This window comes from Physella acuta, unplaced genomic scaffold (assembly GCF_028476545.2).
Source record: "Physella acuta isolate Inbredline_101_S28 unplaced genomic scaffold, ASM2847654v3 ptg000007l, whole genome shotgun sequence".
Lineage (NCBI taxonomy): Eukaryota > Metazoa > Mollusca > Gastropoda > Physidae > Physella > Physella acuta.
The window spans coordinates 1,565,001-1,582,731 of NW_026731527.1; the positions used below are offsets into that span (position 1 = coordinate 1,565,001).

Below are 17,731 nucleotides of genomic sequence, written 5' to 3' on the forward strand. Positions count from 1 at the left end.
CGGCGAATCCAGGTCTACATAAACAAGTGAAGCTTCCGTCTGTGTTGATGCAAATCTGTTGACATGGGCTTGGCTTAGCGCTGCATTCATTGATGTCTAGAAGTTAAGTTTGCAGACAAAAAGTACCATAGAGCCGAGTATTTTATGTATTTCAAAAATAAAAAAATTTCTGATGAGGAATTACAAATGTGTGTAATTCTGAGACTTACCGTCACACCGCCTAGGGTCTTTTTTACTTATGACATATCCAGCATTACATGAGCAGGTGTAGCTTCCAATGGTGTTGGTACAGACTTGTTCACATGGACTTGGCTGAGCTTTGCATTCGTCAATGTCTGAAAAAAATTGAACAATAGATAGCAGGTATGTGTATCAAATAATGTGTGATCTACACTTTGTTTACGTTGTACCTTATGCCCAGCTGGTCAATCACAATTTTCGACTTGTACAATACGCAAAACATAAACAATCTTTTAAAAATCTGAAAACTTGTATTTTGGTAGGGCGGCAAAAGAACTATCGCAATGATACCGTAACACACAATAGCAAATAACTATAAAATATATTTGCTTACAACATAAGCTCATAGTCACAATAATCCAGATCATCTGCCTAATAGGTCTGTTTGAAATAATGTGTGATCGCTTATGCGTGTTTTACTGGTTCTGCCATATAATTTTACGATGCTCTTAACCTGGGAAAACCAACCGATCTAGGATTGAAAGCTCCAAAATTAAACTTTACTTCCCTTAGCTTACTGCAACTACTCATTTGACATTACTAAATAAAAAATGTCTTATTTATACGAAGTATATTGCAAGTAGATATTACAAATTATAAATATTCTGATTAATTCTAACCTAAAGTATAATGAGGGAACTGTGTTTGCTTTATCATTGTTTCCTTTGTAAAGGTATTGTTAAGCGGCTTTTATAAATTAATTAATAACATACATTATACAACATATAAATAAATTAACGATATATTTCAGCTGTCATGTTTGCTATTAATTGTATTCGCCTTAATTTTTGTGAATCATAAAATAGTAGGTAATTTTCTTATTATTAGGACCAAATACTTCTCTAATTTTTAAAATTATTTTTACATATATGTTAATTAATTTATCGATTTTAAAATATCGATGTTCTCACCATTACTTTTAGGAGGAGAAATTTGGTAGAAGATATAGGTCGGCTTGCAGGAAGAAACATTTTGTCCATTGACCACCGTTGTTATTTGCTGGCAGCTACACTGGGCTAAAACAAAAAATAATTAATTGTTAATGTCTGTATAATGTCTCGATACTATGGGTATATTCTATTTCATAAAAGCACTTTTTCTTACGATAGTTTGATCATATAACTGTCAATTTTATTTTAACTTTTCGGAAGTACCAACTATCTAAACGAAAGAATCGTACAAGCAATAGAAAAAAACAATTTTCCAATACAATAAAACATATTTTATAGGCAAATCACTCTACATGTATCTACCCAAAAATGGATGTTTAAGAACATGATTTCATTCAGATTTCTTAAAGCTAAATATGTAATATTTTGTTTAAAAATAACAGTTTTAATTATTTTTTTTTTTAAAGTGGGTGCTTCTTGCAAAAAAAAAAAAAGATTAAAATTTTCACAAATAAAAAATAAATATTTAAGCGTTTGTTGTTTTCACAAACTACAACAACAAAAAAAATTACATATGCAAACATGTACTAACAAATTAGATTTAAAAATTATTTTGCTGTGACGTAACTAAAGCTGTTTGCTGATATGACTAAAAATAAAAGTCAGGGCGTCCAGTAATTAAAACTAGAAATAGTTCTTATATAACGTTGCGCAACAAAAACTGTCAATAACCTCCCCAAAAAAGGGAATATATTCTCCTCATGTGAGCTCACGGGGACGGCATGGCTTAGCGTTAGAGAGCTAAGTCTTGCCGTGAGTATCGAGTGAGTCTCGATTTCAAATCAGGATTCAAATCAGTGGCGGCTGGGAAAAGTGCTAACACTCACAAAATTTTAGTGAACTAAATAAACATCTTTAATAATTAGAAATCTAGAACTGCAAACACCAAAATCTGTCTCAATGTAAATAAAGCGGGAGTGATGTCCCCTAAACTGTATCTTATATTCTTATATAACACTACTGGTGTGGGCAACTCGGGATATGGACATGACTTAAAATTCGGAAATTGAGTAAAGTACTGCTTACGGTCAACGGAATATTTTAAAATTTGACGGAAGGCAGAGAATCAGATATTTCAACCATGTTTCAAATTTCATCAACCTAGCTGTAACGGTAATCGTTTTCACAGACATACACATACACACACAAATATACGGGCAAACTTGCAAAACTATGTTTTTCCAATCGCAATAGACTCACCCTGTGCGTATGATATGCACATAAACAGTATGGCTGCGATGGTTTTTTTTGCAAACTTCATCTTGATCCAACTTTTATATATCTGTAATTGAAACAAAATTATTAATAATAAAACATGATTAACATAACTTTAAAAAAATTAAATAACCATATCGCAGACCAAATAAAACGAACACAATTACGTATTTAATGTTGTGGTGTTTAGAGAGCATAAATAATGAGGAAAGTGAATTATTGAATCAAACAACGTTTTATTTTGCAAATGATTATGTTATAGATTATCAATGACAGAGCCGTAGCTACATATTGCCACTGGTATGTGTACTCAGTGCTGAAACCGTGGGTACTGAGTGTTGAAGCCATGTGTACTGAGTGTTGAAGCTGTGGGTACTCACTGTTGAAGCTGTGGGTACTCACTGTTGAAGCTGTGGGTACTCTCTGTTACTGTAGTCTGTTATTGTTGTCACTACTGTGGGTACTCAGCGCTGGAGCTGTTGGTAATCAATAACGTTGCTGTGGCTACTCAATGTGTACTCAGTATCACTGCTGTGAGTGCTTAGTGCCCAAACTGTGGTGGCTCAGTATCAATGATGTTGGTACTCAGTGCTGAAGATGTGGATACTTAATAACACTGCTGTCGGCACTAAATGCCAGTATAATGCCACTAATGTGGGTCTTCAATAGCACTGCACATTTTATTTTTTTTAGTATTCAACCTTACTGTATCTATTACGAGGTGGAGGTTTATGATCAGTATTATTATTGTCACGGTCGTTGTGAAGACCTTTCTTTGGAGGTATCCAGGATAGTGGTCCACCACCTCGCGTCCAGTTGTCCATTTATTTTGTTTATGTTCTCCTATTGTAAATCCTTTACTTCTTTATAATCATACTTGAAAAAATGACAGCTTGGCGATGCATCGTATTTCGTTAAATCTGCTTGGCACCCAAGTACCATTTTATGTCTTATTGCCGGATGTCGCGAAAACGCGACAACCCGTAATGGGCAGATAACTTCCAAAAGTATTCTCATATGTGATTTATACTGTTTGCATACGTAAAAGAGTGAATATAAAATCTATTAGTATTTTTTGTAGCAAAAACGGATCACCTATTTAGTAATAATAATCAATCTAAGTAGGCTGAATTCGAAAAAGTCAAAAAAATTACGATGCGCGTGAGTCAAGAGAGTGTGACGTCATAAATTTCGACTTGAAAACGTGACCAGTGGTACCCATATAACCGTTTAGATGTACCCAATATAGAACGACCGTCAGCAGTAGGATAAATGTACCTATGCACATTTGCTATGCGCTAAATCGGTATGTCGCGAAAACGCGACAGTCGGCGTTAAGGGGTTTGGCACAAGTAGTTTCATTGTGGTCAGTTTTATGCAAAAAAAATATCTGTAGTTTCCCTACCTTATGTTAAGCGTTGATTAGAGCTTGATGGACCAGAACATGGGATCCTAGCACCTGTCTTAACAGTCACGGGCTCTAGCTACAGACCACTCTGTCATAATACAGACTTTATATTGTGTTCCAATTTCTGTAAACTAGAAACCGCCATAATATAAATATACAACTGTGCCCCTATTTTACACTACTTTGAAATCAATAGATAACAAAAGCAATTTACTTGTGATAAGAAAACAATTCAGACTCCCTGTTGTACAATTCATTTTGACTTTAATCACTGATGGTGCAGATAGGAACAGCATATGTTGTCGAACACCAAGTCGATTTGTCACGTTGGGAAATCAACAAGTCAAGTGTTGTATGCAATGACTCAGCAGACAACAGGTGTTAAAAATCGACTACCCCACAAAACGTGACCCACCAAACTCATAGAATCGAAATCATCCGCTTGATAACGGTTTGATAGGAAAAGTCGCACTGCCGCCCAGGGGACTTCACTCGTTTCTAAACCGCAGAGGGGTGCAACTCTTGGGTCGGAGAAAATTCTAGTCCTCTAAGACAGGGGTCTCCAAACTTTTCAGCCCGAGGGCCGCATTAACTATCAAATATAATTTCGGGGGCCAGAGTTTCTTCAAAACATTTCTTCAGGGTGGCAGCTCCCCCCCCCCGTAGTTTGGAGACCCCTGCTCTAAGACATTAATGTTAGACTTTTGTTAAACTTTTAAAGCTAATGATTAATTTTGTGGTGAAAATGTATTAATCTGAACCGATTCCTATTAACTCGTTATCGAAAGCTGATTTAACTCGAAGTTAAAGGAGAATTACTGATTTTGTAAAGCTGGTATAGATTAATTATTCATCCTTAATACTTAATCTAATAAACTTGATCTACACTTTTTGCTGCACATTCATAGTAAAAATAGTCGCAGATCATACTACTCACCTTACTCATAAGCTGATATTTGACAAAGGTCACATTCACAGTTTCTTTCAAAACGTCCACCACCGACCCCCCCCCTACGACAAATTAAAATGTATATGGAAATTATAATTCACCAGTGTCCACCCTCCATTACCTCGGATAAAATTTAGTCGTAACCTTTTTTCGTCCCCGCCCTCAGGAATTTCAAGTTTCCAACTACATTGAGTAAAAAATCTGAAAGAAACACTGGTCGCAGAGCATACAGACTAAAGGTACACCCTACATCTCTAATCTAATCACGCAGACAGCCGGGGTTTTTTTTTCAGACACTTTTTCCTGGTTGGGTTGGTTGGGTGGGAGGGGGGGTAGTACTTAAAATTTTCGGAGGTTGGTGGTCGTACTAAATTGTTCGATGGGGCGGACAAGTATATAAGTATATATTTACTATATAGGTACTTCCCCAGAGCCACAACCCACATTCTCGTGTGTAGTTCATTATTAACTTAAAGCTTGTTACTTTTTATGCATTTTTAAAAAAATGTAATAACACTTTATTAAATTTTATTTTGAATCATTCTTCTTTAATTCGAGATAAATGGCCCGGGAGAGATACAACGGGCGCTAGGTTGATAGTGTTGACTATTTCTCTAAACCAAAACTTAAGTAACCACCTAAACTTCAAATTTAACTGGAAACGAATATATATATATATATATATATATATATATATATATATATATATATATATATATATATATATATATATATATAATATATATATATATATATATTTATATATATATATATATATATATATATATATATATATATATATATATATATATATATATATATATATATATATATATATATATATGTATATATATTTATATATATATATATATGTTTCCATATTTTAGAAGAAGCTTTTATTTCATTGTTGGAGTGATGCTCTGGTATCCATTATGTTAATTACTAACATCGAAAATTTCATTTGAACGAGAATAATAATTTCGCCGTGCGGGTGATATATTCTTATAGACAAAACATCTGATAACCATTAAACAAAGGTATTTATAATTTTCCTTATCGTTTTGACGCTAATAAATTATTTCAAACTGCAGTAATAGTTTTACATAACGCTTGTCTCAGCATACAGAAACAAAGACATAGATAAACTCAGTATACATATATATATATATATATATATATATATATATATATATATATATATATATATATATATATATATATATATATATAGTTACATATATATAGTTACATATATATATATATATATATATATATATATATATATATATATATATATATATATATATATATATATATATATATATATATAAAGCAAAGTTGTCGGGTGCCCGATAGGGCACTTTCCGGCGCAGCAGGCGCGTCAAATTTGGCACGATGGTGCCTTGGGGCGATAGAACACGAGGGCCGGCGACGGTTGGCCGAAAAGTCTACGGAGAGGGGGTCAAAACTGACCTCGACTGACCGGCGCCTTATATGGGCTATATTACGAAAAAAAAATTCCTCCGACGACCCCCCTTGAAATTTTGTGTGGTGGTAGAAGAACACCTAGGGGTGTCACAAAAAACTCGGCATATCTGGGAAAACTTCGTAAAGGGGTCAAAACTGACCAGTTGTATTTCCCTATATAATCTTTGTATTTTATGGGAAAAACAGAGGGTCATTTCAACGCAGACTTTAGGGTACTTAAGCTCAGTATATCTGGCTAATTTTTTGCATACTCTTAGGTAAATGGCTTGACCTTTAGGGAAAACTGTCGGTTACACTCAAAGCCCTCGACGAGGGCTAAAAAGTGACCGCGAGTAAAATTCTCTTTATATGAGCTTTATTGCGAAAAAAAATTTCATCCGACGACCCCCCTTGATATTTTGTGAGGTGGTAGAAGAACACCTAGGGGTGTCACAAAAAACTCGGCATATCTGGGAAAACTTCGTAAAGCGGTCAAAACTGACCAGTTGTATTTCCCTATATAATCTTTGTATTTTATGGGAAAAACAGAGGGTCATTTCAACGCAGACTTTAGGGTACTTAAGCTCAGTATATCTGGCTAATTTTTTGCATGCTCCTAGGTCAATGGCTTGACCTTTAGGGAAAACTGTCGGTTATACTCAAAGCCCTCGACGAGGGCTAAAAAGTGACCGCGAGTGAAATTCTCTTTACATGAGCTCTATTACGAAAATAAAATTCCTCCGAAGACCCCCCTTGATATTTTGTGAGGTGGTAGAAGAACACCTAGGGGTGTCACAAAAAACTCGGCATATCTGGGAAAACTTCGTAAAGCGGTCAAAACTGACCAGTTGTATTTCCCTATATAATCTTTGTATTTTATGGGAAAAACAGAGGGTCATTTCAACGCAGACTTTAGGGTACTTAAGCTCAGTATATCTGGCTAATTTTTTTGCATGCTCCTAGTTCAATGGCTTGACCTTTAGGGAAAACTGTCGGTTACACTCAAAGCCCTCGACGAGGGCTAAAAAGTGACCGCGAGTGAAATTGTCTTTATATGAGCTCTATTACGAAACAAAATTTCCTCCGACGACCCCCCTTGATATTTTGTGAGGTGGTAGAAGAACACCTAGGGGTGTCACAAAAAACTCGGCATATCCGGGAAAACTTCGTAAAGCGGTCAAAACTGACCAGTTGTATTTCCCTATATAATCTTTGTATTTTATGGGAAAAACAGAGGGTCATTTCAACGCAGACTTTAGGGTACTTAAGCTCAGTATATCTGGCTAATTTTTTGCATGCTCCTAGGTCAATGGATTGACCTTTAGGGAAAACTTTCGGTTACACTCAAAGCCCTCGACGAGGGCTAAAAAGTGACCGCGAGTGAAATTCTCTTTATATAAGCTCTATTACGAAAATAAATTCCGACGACGACCCCCCTTGATATTTTGTGAGGTGGTAGGAGAACACCTAGGGGTGTTACAAAAAACTCGGCATATCTGGGAAAACTTCGTAAAGCGGTCAAAACTGACCAGTTGTATTTCCCTATATAATCTTTGTATTTTATGGGAAAAACAGAGGGTCATTTCAACGCAGACTTTAGGGTACTTACTCTTTGTATAACTGGCTAATGTTTTGCGTACATCTCTATAGATGAATGGGCCGTATGGGAAAACTGTTGGTCATCATCAAAGCTAAAAATGACTGCGAGTGAAATTCTCATTATACGAGATTTGGTCATTTGGTCTATGAGCAGGAGAGGTAACTTTTTAATGTAACAATTTTTTTAATATTTTGTATACTCTTTTTAAGAAAAAACAAAAATCATAAAGTGTAGCATTGTTTTAATTGGATATTTTGTTATAAATTAAGTTTTGTATTGTACTGAAATTGTAAAATTAATTGCAAAAGTAATTTAATATAATATTTGATTGATAATTTTTTTGAAAGCCCTTTCAGTTCTAATAACCAAGCGAGTAATAAGTTTGCGAATATTCCATTAATTTATGTGTACAAAAACGTACCCCATGGAAATAAATTTTGGCCCTAAGCATTTAACCTAACAGCCAATCACATATTAATTAATCATTCAATTTCTCAACTTTTTTGAAAACCTAAGCGAAGCTAGGCAGTATGCCTAGTAGATATATAAAGCAATGTATTGCGCGATTGTTTTTCTCTATATACGGTATATAAAAATGAAAGTATACATATATATATATATATATATATATATATATATATATATATATATATATATATAAAGCAATGTTTTGCGCGATTGTTTTTCTCTATATACGGTATATACAAATGAAAGACGTTTTTTGTTTGACACCATTCATCCCATCGCCATAAAACTTTGGTGAGTTCATTAGAACACTCTGGGGGGAAGGGTTCTGTAAAAAAATCATTTTTAATTTCGCAAGGGCGGCGTCACGGTGTGTGCGATTTTTCTCTATATACAGTATATATATAAAAAAGGCGATTTTTATTTAACACCGTTCATCCGATAGGCATGAAACTTTGGGGAGTTCATTATAATTATAACACTCTAGGAAATGGTTCCTTAAAAAATCATTTTTAATTTCGCAAGGGCGGCGCCACGAGAGCGTGCGATTTTTTTTGCATTTACGGTATATAAAAATAATAAAATTGATTTGCAGTGACACCGTTAACACGATCGCCATAAAAATTCGGGAAGATGTTGAAAAAATTCATGGGGAGGTTTCTGCGTAAAACACATTTTCAAATTCGCAGGGTTGGCGCCGCGGCAGAGCGCGATTTATTTTCTCTATATATAAGGTATATAAAAATATAAGTCGATTGCGATTTCACACCGTTCATCCGATAGCCATCGAACTTTGGGGAATAGAGTAGAACACTCTGAGGAAGGGTTCTGTAAAAAAATCACTTTATTTTCCCAAGAGCCGCGCAACAGGAGGTGCGATTTTCTCTATATGTATGGGTGGCACACTGAAGGATGCAATTTGGCGCCCTGGTCTTTCCCGTGAGCGATATACGGCCACTACAATCTGTCTAAACAGTGTGATAGACAATGGATAAGAGGGGTCATTACAGTCGCTTACTAAATTGAATCAGGCGTATCCGCCGGCGCCCTGGTAGGGTGCGATTTGGCTGCGAACAAATATTTCCGTTTCGGCCCCCAAAGGCTCTCATGGCCCACCGAGGGCCCTGTAATACGTTTTACTTTAATAATCAGAATAATTATCCAAGTTTAGACTATTAACTGGGATGTTTCATTTTGTCCGTAAAAAAATCCAAACAGTTTCGTCACTTTGCGAATGATGCAATTAGTATCTATTTTTAGACGATCCAATCAGAAATTGATACCAAGCATCTAATAATAAATCATTAGTAACGCTAACATATTGCATCAATCACACTGGTTTTTAAAACACGTCAAATAATTTTTTTCGTTTCAAAGAAAACATTCTGTTCACTTTAGAGAATGACGCAAGGGTGGTCAACGAAGTGTGTTCTACCTCATTATTTCGCTGTAGTGTAGGTAAACCAGTGCCCCGATAATTATGATCCAAGCGCATGCATTGTTTGCATTTAAATACCTCAGTTTTAGAAAACACGCGTCTTAGGACATATGATTGTTGACGCATTGATGAAACCCGTATTATATATTCCGTCAGACTTATTTCTACCCCGCGGCATCGCGCGGGTGACGCGCACGCTAGTATAAATATATATGGTTATAGGACTAATGATCTCAGACAAAATATCTAACGGACAAATGATCTCAGAACAAATGATCACAGGACAAATGGTATCAAGAACAAATGATCTCACGGACAAAAGATACCAGGTCAAAATATATCAAGACAAATGATACCACAATTGATCTCAGATATATCTCAGACAAAATATCTCACACCTAAATTTTAATAGTGTACTTGATGATTTTAGTTGATCAGATTTTTTGTATGGATTGTCATATGGTTTTGAGTAACGGTTAGATAGGTTTAAATGTCTTACACATCAATTAACTCTCATGTAATGTTAACGACACAGCAATCGAGAAAACACAGAAACGTGTTCGTGTTGACTTGCTGTAATCGCACACATTATTCGTAGACTGCAACATGTGCAGTATTAATTAAAAAAACAACTAAATTTCGCTTTGTTGTTTCCCCATCATTCTGTTTCACCGGTGCCTCCCCCTCCCCCCGCCAAACATACTTACTTCGTTACGCCATCTATACACCACCTGCATGGTGCATTTATAACAAAAACCCCAAATAGTTTACTTTAAATTATTTCGTAGCTGATCAGCTGCTACAACGTCTAAATCGATTTAATTTAAATTTAACCTCTGGTTATGTTTTAGGTAATTATAGGCTAATAATATTCTTACCAAACACAACAAACCATAATCATACACGACATGGCTAGTATATTGCGATTTTAAGTAGCGGTTGGATTGCTTTAAAAGTCATACACATCAATTTACTGTCATGTAATGTCAAAGACACAGAAATCGATTGAAAACACAGAAACGTTTTCGTATTGACTTGCTGAATATACGCATACATTATTTGTTGCCTGCAACATGTGCAGTATAAATTAAAAAAAACTAAGTTTAGGGGCCCACAGCAGATAATAATTTGTTTTTGTAATTTAAAATACATAATTTTCGTGCATTTGTTACTTTTGGTTTTTTTGTAAAGAGAATACTGTAGCTGCGGTTGGGTTATCTTTATTCTATAGACAGCATGCATCTGACCACACTATCACATAATATGCTGAGGACAAAGAAACAGGTGAACTCTACTTCACCTTCCCTGTATCGTGCCAAGTTTAGAAATGCAACTTTATCATTCATATCTAAAAACAAAACTTTGACATGTGTCTAGAACTCGTGCCACCCGGATGGAAGCCTATTACGCTAACAACTTAGCTATCTAGACTAGTGGTGTGATTCATGTTTTTTTTTGTCCTATATTTTAATACTTTGTGTATTCTTATGAAACTTGATTTATGCGCATAGAGCCTAGATCTAGATCTAGAATCCTTCAAATTAAATTTTATCTTAAATTATGCAATTCCATAGCTAAACAAACAAAGATTTATATAAAATAATGAAGGTCTGTAATATTTTAGTAAAGAAACTCATTATTATCTAGATCTAGATATAATTATCTAGATTACACGACTGGTTTGATTAAGTCTAGTTCTAGTTTTTGACGTAATTCTTGCTAGATCTAGGCCTAGAACCTAGATAGATAAATCACTTGTATTCTTGATATAGATGATCCGTGAAGCTAAAAAGTAAAGATTTATATCAAATATTCCAGGACTAAAATAGTTAAATCAATACATTTTACGCGATTTTTTAATTGATTTTATTTTTAACAAATTAATTTTGGATTGACCTAGATTTAGATCTAGATCTAGACTTATAACTGTTTCTTCTCTCGACAGCTGATTAGTATTGTATTCTAAAATAAAAAGAACTGTTAAAAATTGATAATAGTGTTGAAACCTAATAAAAATAGAAAACAGACGCATTGTTAACTTTATAGCCAACAGAAAATTAGCTGTATATAGCGTTAAAGTTCTGAATGATCAACACAATCTTTTATGCAAGGCGCGATTAATGTTGTAAACAGTAAATAAATCAATTGACGTTGCTATTCACTTTAAGTAAAGTCATTGTTATGAACTTTTAAAATTAATATGGTTAATCTACCAATGAATAAACCAATAAATTAACGTCTTTAAATAAATTTGTGATTAACAGTCTGTCTAAACAAAAAACTTTGTTCCCTACCTAATGACAATTTTACAGCTCTAAACATAGTGCAGATTCTCTCCTGTAACCAAACGGACAAACAAACTTGAGTTTTAGTAGCATATATATTAGCTTTTACAAGTTATTTGTTAAACAGAAAATATAAAACTCAAGGCCATTATTCGTTTCAGGTTTTTTACTAGATTCTGTAGCAACAACTATCAGTATACAATTCCCTTGATTTTCATTTTATCAATGGATTACTTCTATTTCTCTGGCGATGTTCAACAAAGCGGTCCCAGCTCTTCTAATGAGTTTTATTTGTATAATTGAGGACCTGGTTCTTAACAGTTATACAACCGTATTGACCTGCATACGCGAACAGCCATCTTGCGACAGCTGCGGATATTTTAATTTTACATCCAGCCAGTGTAGTGGTCGGTCTATGCAAGTCAAGTGGGTGTCCGAACAATCAGTGAATATTATAGGTAATTCCAACAATGTAAACATCCTTAGCTGCTCTTCCATTGTGAAGTGTGCCCCTAGTGTTGGCTTCACTTTTACAACACCAACTACAAGTTCTAACACCGAAGTTAAATCAAGCGTAGCATATACAACAAACCCCACATGTGCTGTCGAGACTATCTATCTATCTATATACTACTAAAACTCAAGTTTGTTTACATGTTTTAAAATGTATTTGTTTGTTTGTTTTTTGTATGTCCTTTTGGTTACAGGAGAGAATCTGCACTATGTGTAGAGCTGTAAAATGGTATTTAGGTATTTAGGTATAAAGACATTTTCTTTTTTAAACAGATTGTTAATCACACATTTATTTAAAGACGTTAATTAATTGATTGATTTATTCCTTGGTAGGTTAACCACATTAATTATAAATGTTAAGAACAAAGACTTTACTTATAGTGACGTCACATGATTTATTTACTTTTTACAACAACAATGGCGGCTTCCATCAAAGATTGTGTTGCCTATTCAAAAGTTTAACGCATTGTAAAGCTAATTTTTTGTCGGCTATAGCTTTTACTATGCGTCCATTTGCTATTTTTATTTGGTTTCAACACTATTATCAATTTTTTAACAGTGCTTTTTATTTTAGTATACAATAAATTTCTCTAGATCTACAGATAATCTGTCAAAGGAAGAAAAAGTTGTAGATCTAGAATCTAGATCTAGGTCAAACCAAAATTAATTTATAAAAATAAAATCAATATAAAAACACATAAAATTATTGAGTTTCTTTATTAAACTTATTTAGTCCTTAAATATTTTATATAAATGTTTGCTTTTTAGCTTCAAGGATCATCTAATTCAAGAAACAAGGGATTTATATATATATCTAGGTTCTAGATCTAGATGTAGATCTAGATCTAGCAAGAGTTACGGCGAAAAGCCGACTTAACCAAATCAGTCGTATAATCTGGATAATTCTATCTAGATGTAGATAATAAGGCCTTCATTATTTTATATAAATCTTTGTTAGTTTAGCTATTTCATTTGCTAATTTAAGATAAAATTTAATTTGAAAGATATAGATCTAGGGCCTTTTAGCGTAAATCAAGTTCCTTAAGCAGACTCAAAATATTAATATAGAGCACAATAAAACGTTATTGACGTCACGAGCCTAGATAGCTAAGGTGTTAGTGTAATAGGCTTCTATTCGGGTAGCACTGGTTCTAGACAGATAATGTTAATTTTTTTTTCAAGTTTTTTTTACTTTCTCGTATATACGAAGTATAGAGAAAGTCTTGTAATCGTGCAAAAAAAAAATCGAGATTTTTACAAATCTAGACGTTTTACACCTCACTGATACGGAAAAACATAATTTTGCAATATTGTCCGTATGTCTTAGTGTCTGTCTGTGTTTCTGTCTGTGTGTCTGTCTGTGTGTCTGTCTGTGTGTAAACACGATAACTTGAGTACCGTTACAGCTAAGTTGATGAAATTTGATATATAAATATTTTATCAAAATCGTAGATCCGTATCAACTTTTGAGCCATTTCCGATAACCGGAAGTGGTACTTTTTCTACTTTGAATTTTTCAAAAGCCTATAACTTGAGTACTATTTGAGATACATGAATGAAATTTCACATGTGAGTAAAAGATCTAATTCTCTACCTTTTTTTAAAAATAAATTTTGAGTTTTGTTAACTGAAGTACTAATTTACGCTATTTCCGATTTCTAAAAAAAAAACGCAAGTGAGTTTATAAAATACTAATAATATTGCGCACTATTATGCACATTTTGTTTTGGCGTTCGCTTGGTGCGCAATTCTTTTTTCTATGAGATTCTATTCTATTTTTAAAAGTTAAAGTAATTAAAAATCATGTCTATATTCGAAGTTATATAAGAATATTCGATAAAGTTTTGGGGAGATCACTCCCGGTTTATTTTTTTTTTAGATGTGAATAATTAGGATGACTATCTGAACTTGGTGGGATACAGGGCAGGTGAAGTTGAGTTGGGTAGGTGTAAAGTTCACCTGTCATATCAGCACATGAAGAGATAGTGTGGTCAGACCCATTCTCAGCCGAAATCTGTGTTTTCAAAGACAAAACATGTCTGAGTTGGTTGTAAACTGGGCAGGTAAAATAGAGTTGACTTGTTTTTGTGACCTCAGCATATGAAGAGATTGGGTTGTGAGACCCAATCTCCACCGAAATCAGTGTTTTTAAAAGACAAAAACGTCTAAGGTGTCACGTCTTTTTGAATATTGGGTCTGGCTTTTTGTGACAAAAAGTGACAACTCTAACCTGAAAATATGTAATCAATAGCCAAAATAGTCACCATAAACGGTCAACATAATTTACAGAACGTAATAATGGTTTTTTTTCGTAGTCAAGAGCTATATTCTTTTAAAGGAATCTAATAAGGGTTTATTTCATAGCTGACTGCAAAGTGTAAATGTATCTGCACTCGTGCACTGATCATTAATATACATTGACATTGTTACAACTGTACTAAATATTTTGCTCCCCCCAACCCATTCCTGGTAAGTTTTTGAGGCATTAACATAACATATAGTTAAAATTGAAATAAAAGAACACACTAAAAATCGATTTCTTTGGTAATGTAAAGTATTTCAAGCTACAATTCATGTACTATTTAGTTTAAAATCATCGCTAAAACCCAACACATGCATCAAATTTGCGGGGTTTTCTACTTCAAACTATACCAATACATTGTTGACACTGGTGACGAAGTGTACGATCACGTGACCTTTTATATTTAACAGAAAAAAATGTTTCAGCTATTCTAAAAAGATTTTTAAAATAGTTTGTAATTAATTTTCAAAGTACCCTCTGTCAGAAAAGACAAAAATATTTGAACTAATCAATCAGAAAAATTACTCTCCAATACAAAGTGAAGTGGGGTTTAGCTCATCGGGCGAAGCTGAAAAATTACGTGGAAGTCTAATCTTTGAACGGCGTTATAGCTGTAATAATAAAAATATACTGAAGAAATAAAGTATAAAAACTAGACTCACAAACTTGTTATTAAGTAACTACATGTTTTTATTTATTTTACTGTACTATCAAGCCTCTAAGACTTGCTAACATCAATTTAAAACTGCTGGTGTGCGTTGTTAATGAAGAAAGCGGCCATTTTCTTCGACCACGCCTAGAGCTATTTTAATGATCGCTATAGTGTGTTTTGTCGAGCTCGGCCTTTTTTGACCATGCTCAGAAATTATAAACAAAATAAGTGTTTTAACAGAAAAAGGACCACATTTCTGAAAATACTAATAAAAAATTTATATGATGATAGAATCACATGATAATATTCAAATTTCTTAGTTTTTTTAACATTTAAAATATTTAGTCTATTATGCATTTTTTTTGGTTTATTATCCCACTAAAGGCTATCCAATTCTGCACATTTTACAGGTATTTGTAAAGAAATACGTCGAACAGTCAAAAAAGATCCGCGAGTTGAATGAGAGAGGGGTCAAAATCCGTTACTCGACTGCCGTTGAAAAATCATCTCGGTGATAGTTTTCAATAGGTAAATGAGATATATTGTTCAATATCAACAACTATAAAAATTACACATAATTAGAGGGCTTAAGATCTACTTTTTAATGGTAACAAGCCTATTACTATACGAGCCCCTTTTATTATCGAAACTATGAAGTGAAAAGCTACTATATTTGGGCGACGCAGGCGAAAAATCCGTTTTTTACGGAAGTTTGACATACTTATTCTAATGAATTATTTCTTATTTTCAAACGCAGACAATCAAACACAACAAAACAGGAATTAGAACTTCAAAGCTGTGTAAGCCGCACATTGTCTGTAAACAACGTCAGTAATCTAAGCATCATCGAGTTCTTCACAACAGATTGCTTTATTTAAAAAATAGCTACTATAAATAAACCGGGAGTGACCTCCCCTAAACTTTCTCGAATATTCTTATATAACTTGGAATATAGACAAGATTTTTAATTACTTAAACTTTTAAAATAGAATAGAATCTCATAGAAAAAAAAATTGCGCACCAAGCGAACACAAAAAAAATGTGCATAATAGTGCGCAATATTATTAGTACTTTATAAATTTATAAGCGTTTTTTGAGAAATCGGAAATAGCGTAAATTAGCACTTCCGGTCAACGGAAATTACTCAAAATTTGACAGAAGGTAGAGAATTAGATCTTTTACTCACATGTTAAATTTCATTTACCTATCCTAAATAGTACTCAAGTTATAGGCTTTTGAAAAATTCAAAGTAGAAAAAGTACCACTTCCGGTTATCGGAAATCGCTCAAAAGTTGTTACGTATCTACGATTTTGATAAAATACTTTTATATGAAATTTTAGCAACCTAGCTGTAACGGTACTCAAGTAATCGTGTTTACACACACACACACAGACACACAGACACACAGACATACGGACAAGATTGCAAAATTATGTTTTTACGTATCAGTGAGGTGTAAAACGTCGAGATTTGTAAAAATCTCTATTTTTTTTTGCACGATTACAAGACTTTCTCTATACTTCGTATGTACGAGAAAGTAAAAAAGTCACAAAGTCAAATTTAAATACACCAAGATATTAATGTAATGAAATATATTATCTTTATCCAGCACTAATGTTCGACTCGCCAAATAATAGCTTACGAAATGACAATAATAACACCTGCATCAGGGTTTGAAGATTACACATACTAATGTAAGGTAATCACCTTTATGCTCAGAAAGCGGACACACCCAATAATATTATTGAATTACGTTTTGCTACCAAAGTAAAAGAGAAGTATGAAGTGTTACAGCACTTACATGTCCCCTGATTGTGTGTTGTGTGCTCGAACGACAGGTACCCTTCTTTTTGTGTATAGTTATAGCCCTTGTTTGAGTGTGTTTACATTGAGCGAGAAGTGTTCGCGTGAGGTGTGTCAGTTGACGGGGGTCAGAGCGTGTCCCAGTGTGTAAAGTAATTGATTGTACTGCGGATGTGGGCGTAGCTGTGGACGTTGTGTTAAGCATCGTTATATGTGTGGTAGATCATTGTATTATTTTTTATTTCATTACTAGCGTACCCGTCCCCGCGCGTTGCCGCGGAAATAGAACACAATCCGACGAAATATATAAGAAGGGTTTTATCCATGCGTTACCAATCCTATATTTTTAGACGCGTGACCTCGTTTTCTAAAAGTGTGGTATTTCAGTGTAAACAATTCCTGCGCTTGGATCATAAATATCGGGACACGGGTTTACCTACACT

General features: G+C 34.0%; 2 protein-coding genes across 3 annotated transcripts in view; both read right to left on the reverse strand.

The window, feature by feature from the left end:
- The window catches only part of LOC131948257 (fibrillin-1-like), a 40,324-nt gene extending 36,159 nt beyond the window's left edge, over positions 1-4,165 (reverse strand). Inside the window, exon 1 of the mRNA XM_059309829.1 lies at positions 4,028-4,165. The gene's annotated coding sequence lies outside the window, so the exon portion shown is untranslated. The remainder of the gene's footprint in view (positions 1-4,027) is intronic.
- The window catches only part of LOC131947587 (matrilin-2-like), a 30,571-nt gene extending 13,154 nt beyond the window's left edge, over positions 1-17,417 (reverse strand). The window contains exons 1-5 of one of the 2 annotated variants that reach the window (XM_059308851.1): positions 17,287-17,417; positions 2,391-2,472; positions 1,152-1,256; positions 210-335; positions 1-96 (exon numbers count right to left, since the gene is read on the reverse strand). The exon at positions 1-96 is cut by the window's left edge and continues 30 nt beyond it. In XM_059308851.1, coding sequence (XP_059164834.1) covers positions 1-96; positions 210-335; positions 1,152-1,256; positions 2,391-2,451 — 388 coding nt within the window. In that variant the 5' untranslated portion in view covers positions 2,452-2,472; positions 17,287-17,417. Of the gene's footprint in view, positions 97-209; positions 336-1,151; positions 1,257-2,390; positions 2,473-3,810; positions 3,925-17,286 lie in introns of those variants that run through there. The other variant, XM_059308936.1, reaches the window with a different exon arrangement.
- Positions 17,418-17,731: the final 314 nt, after the last annotated feature.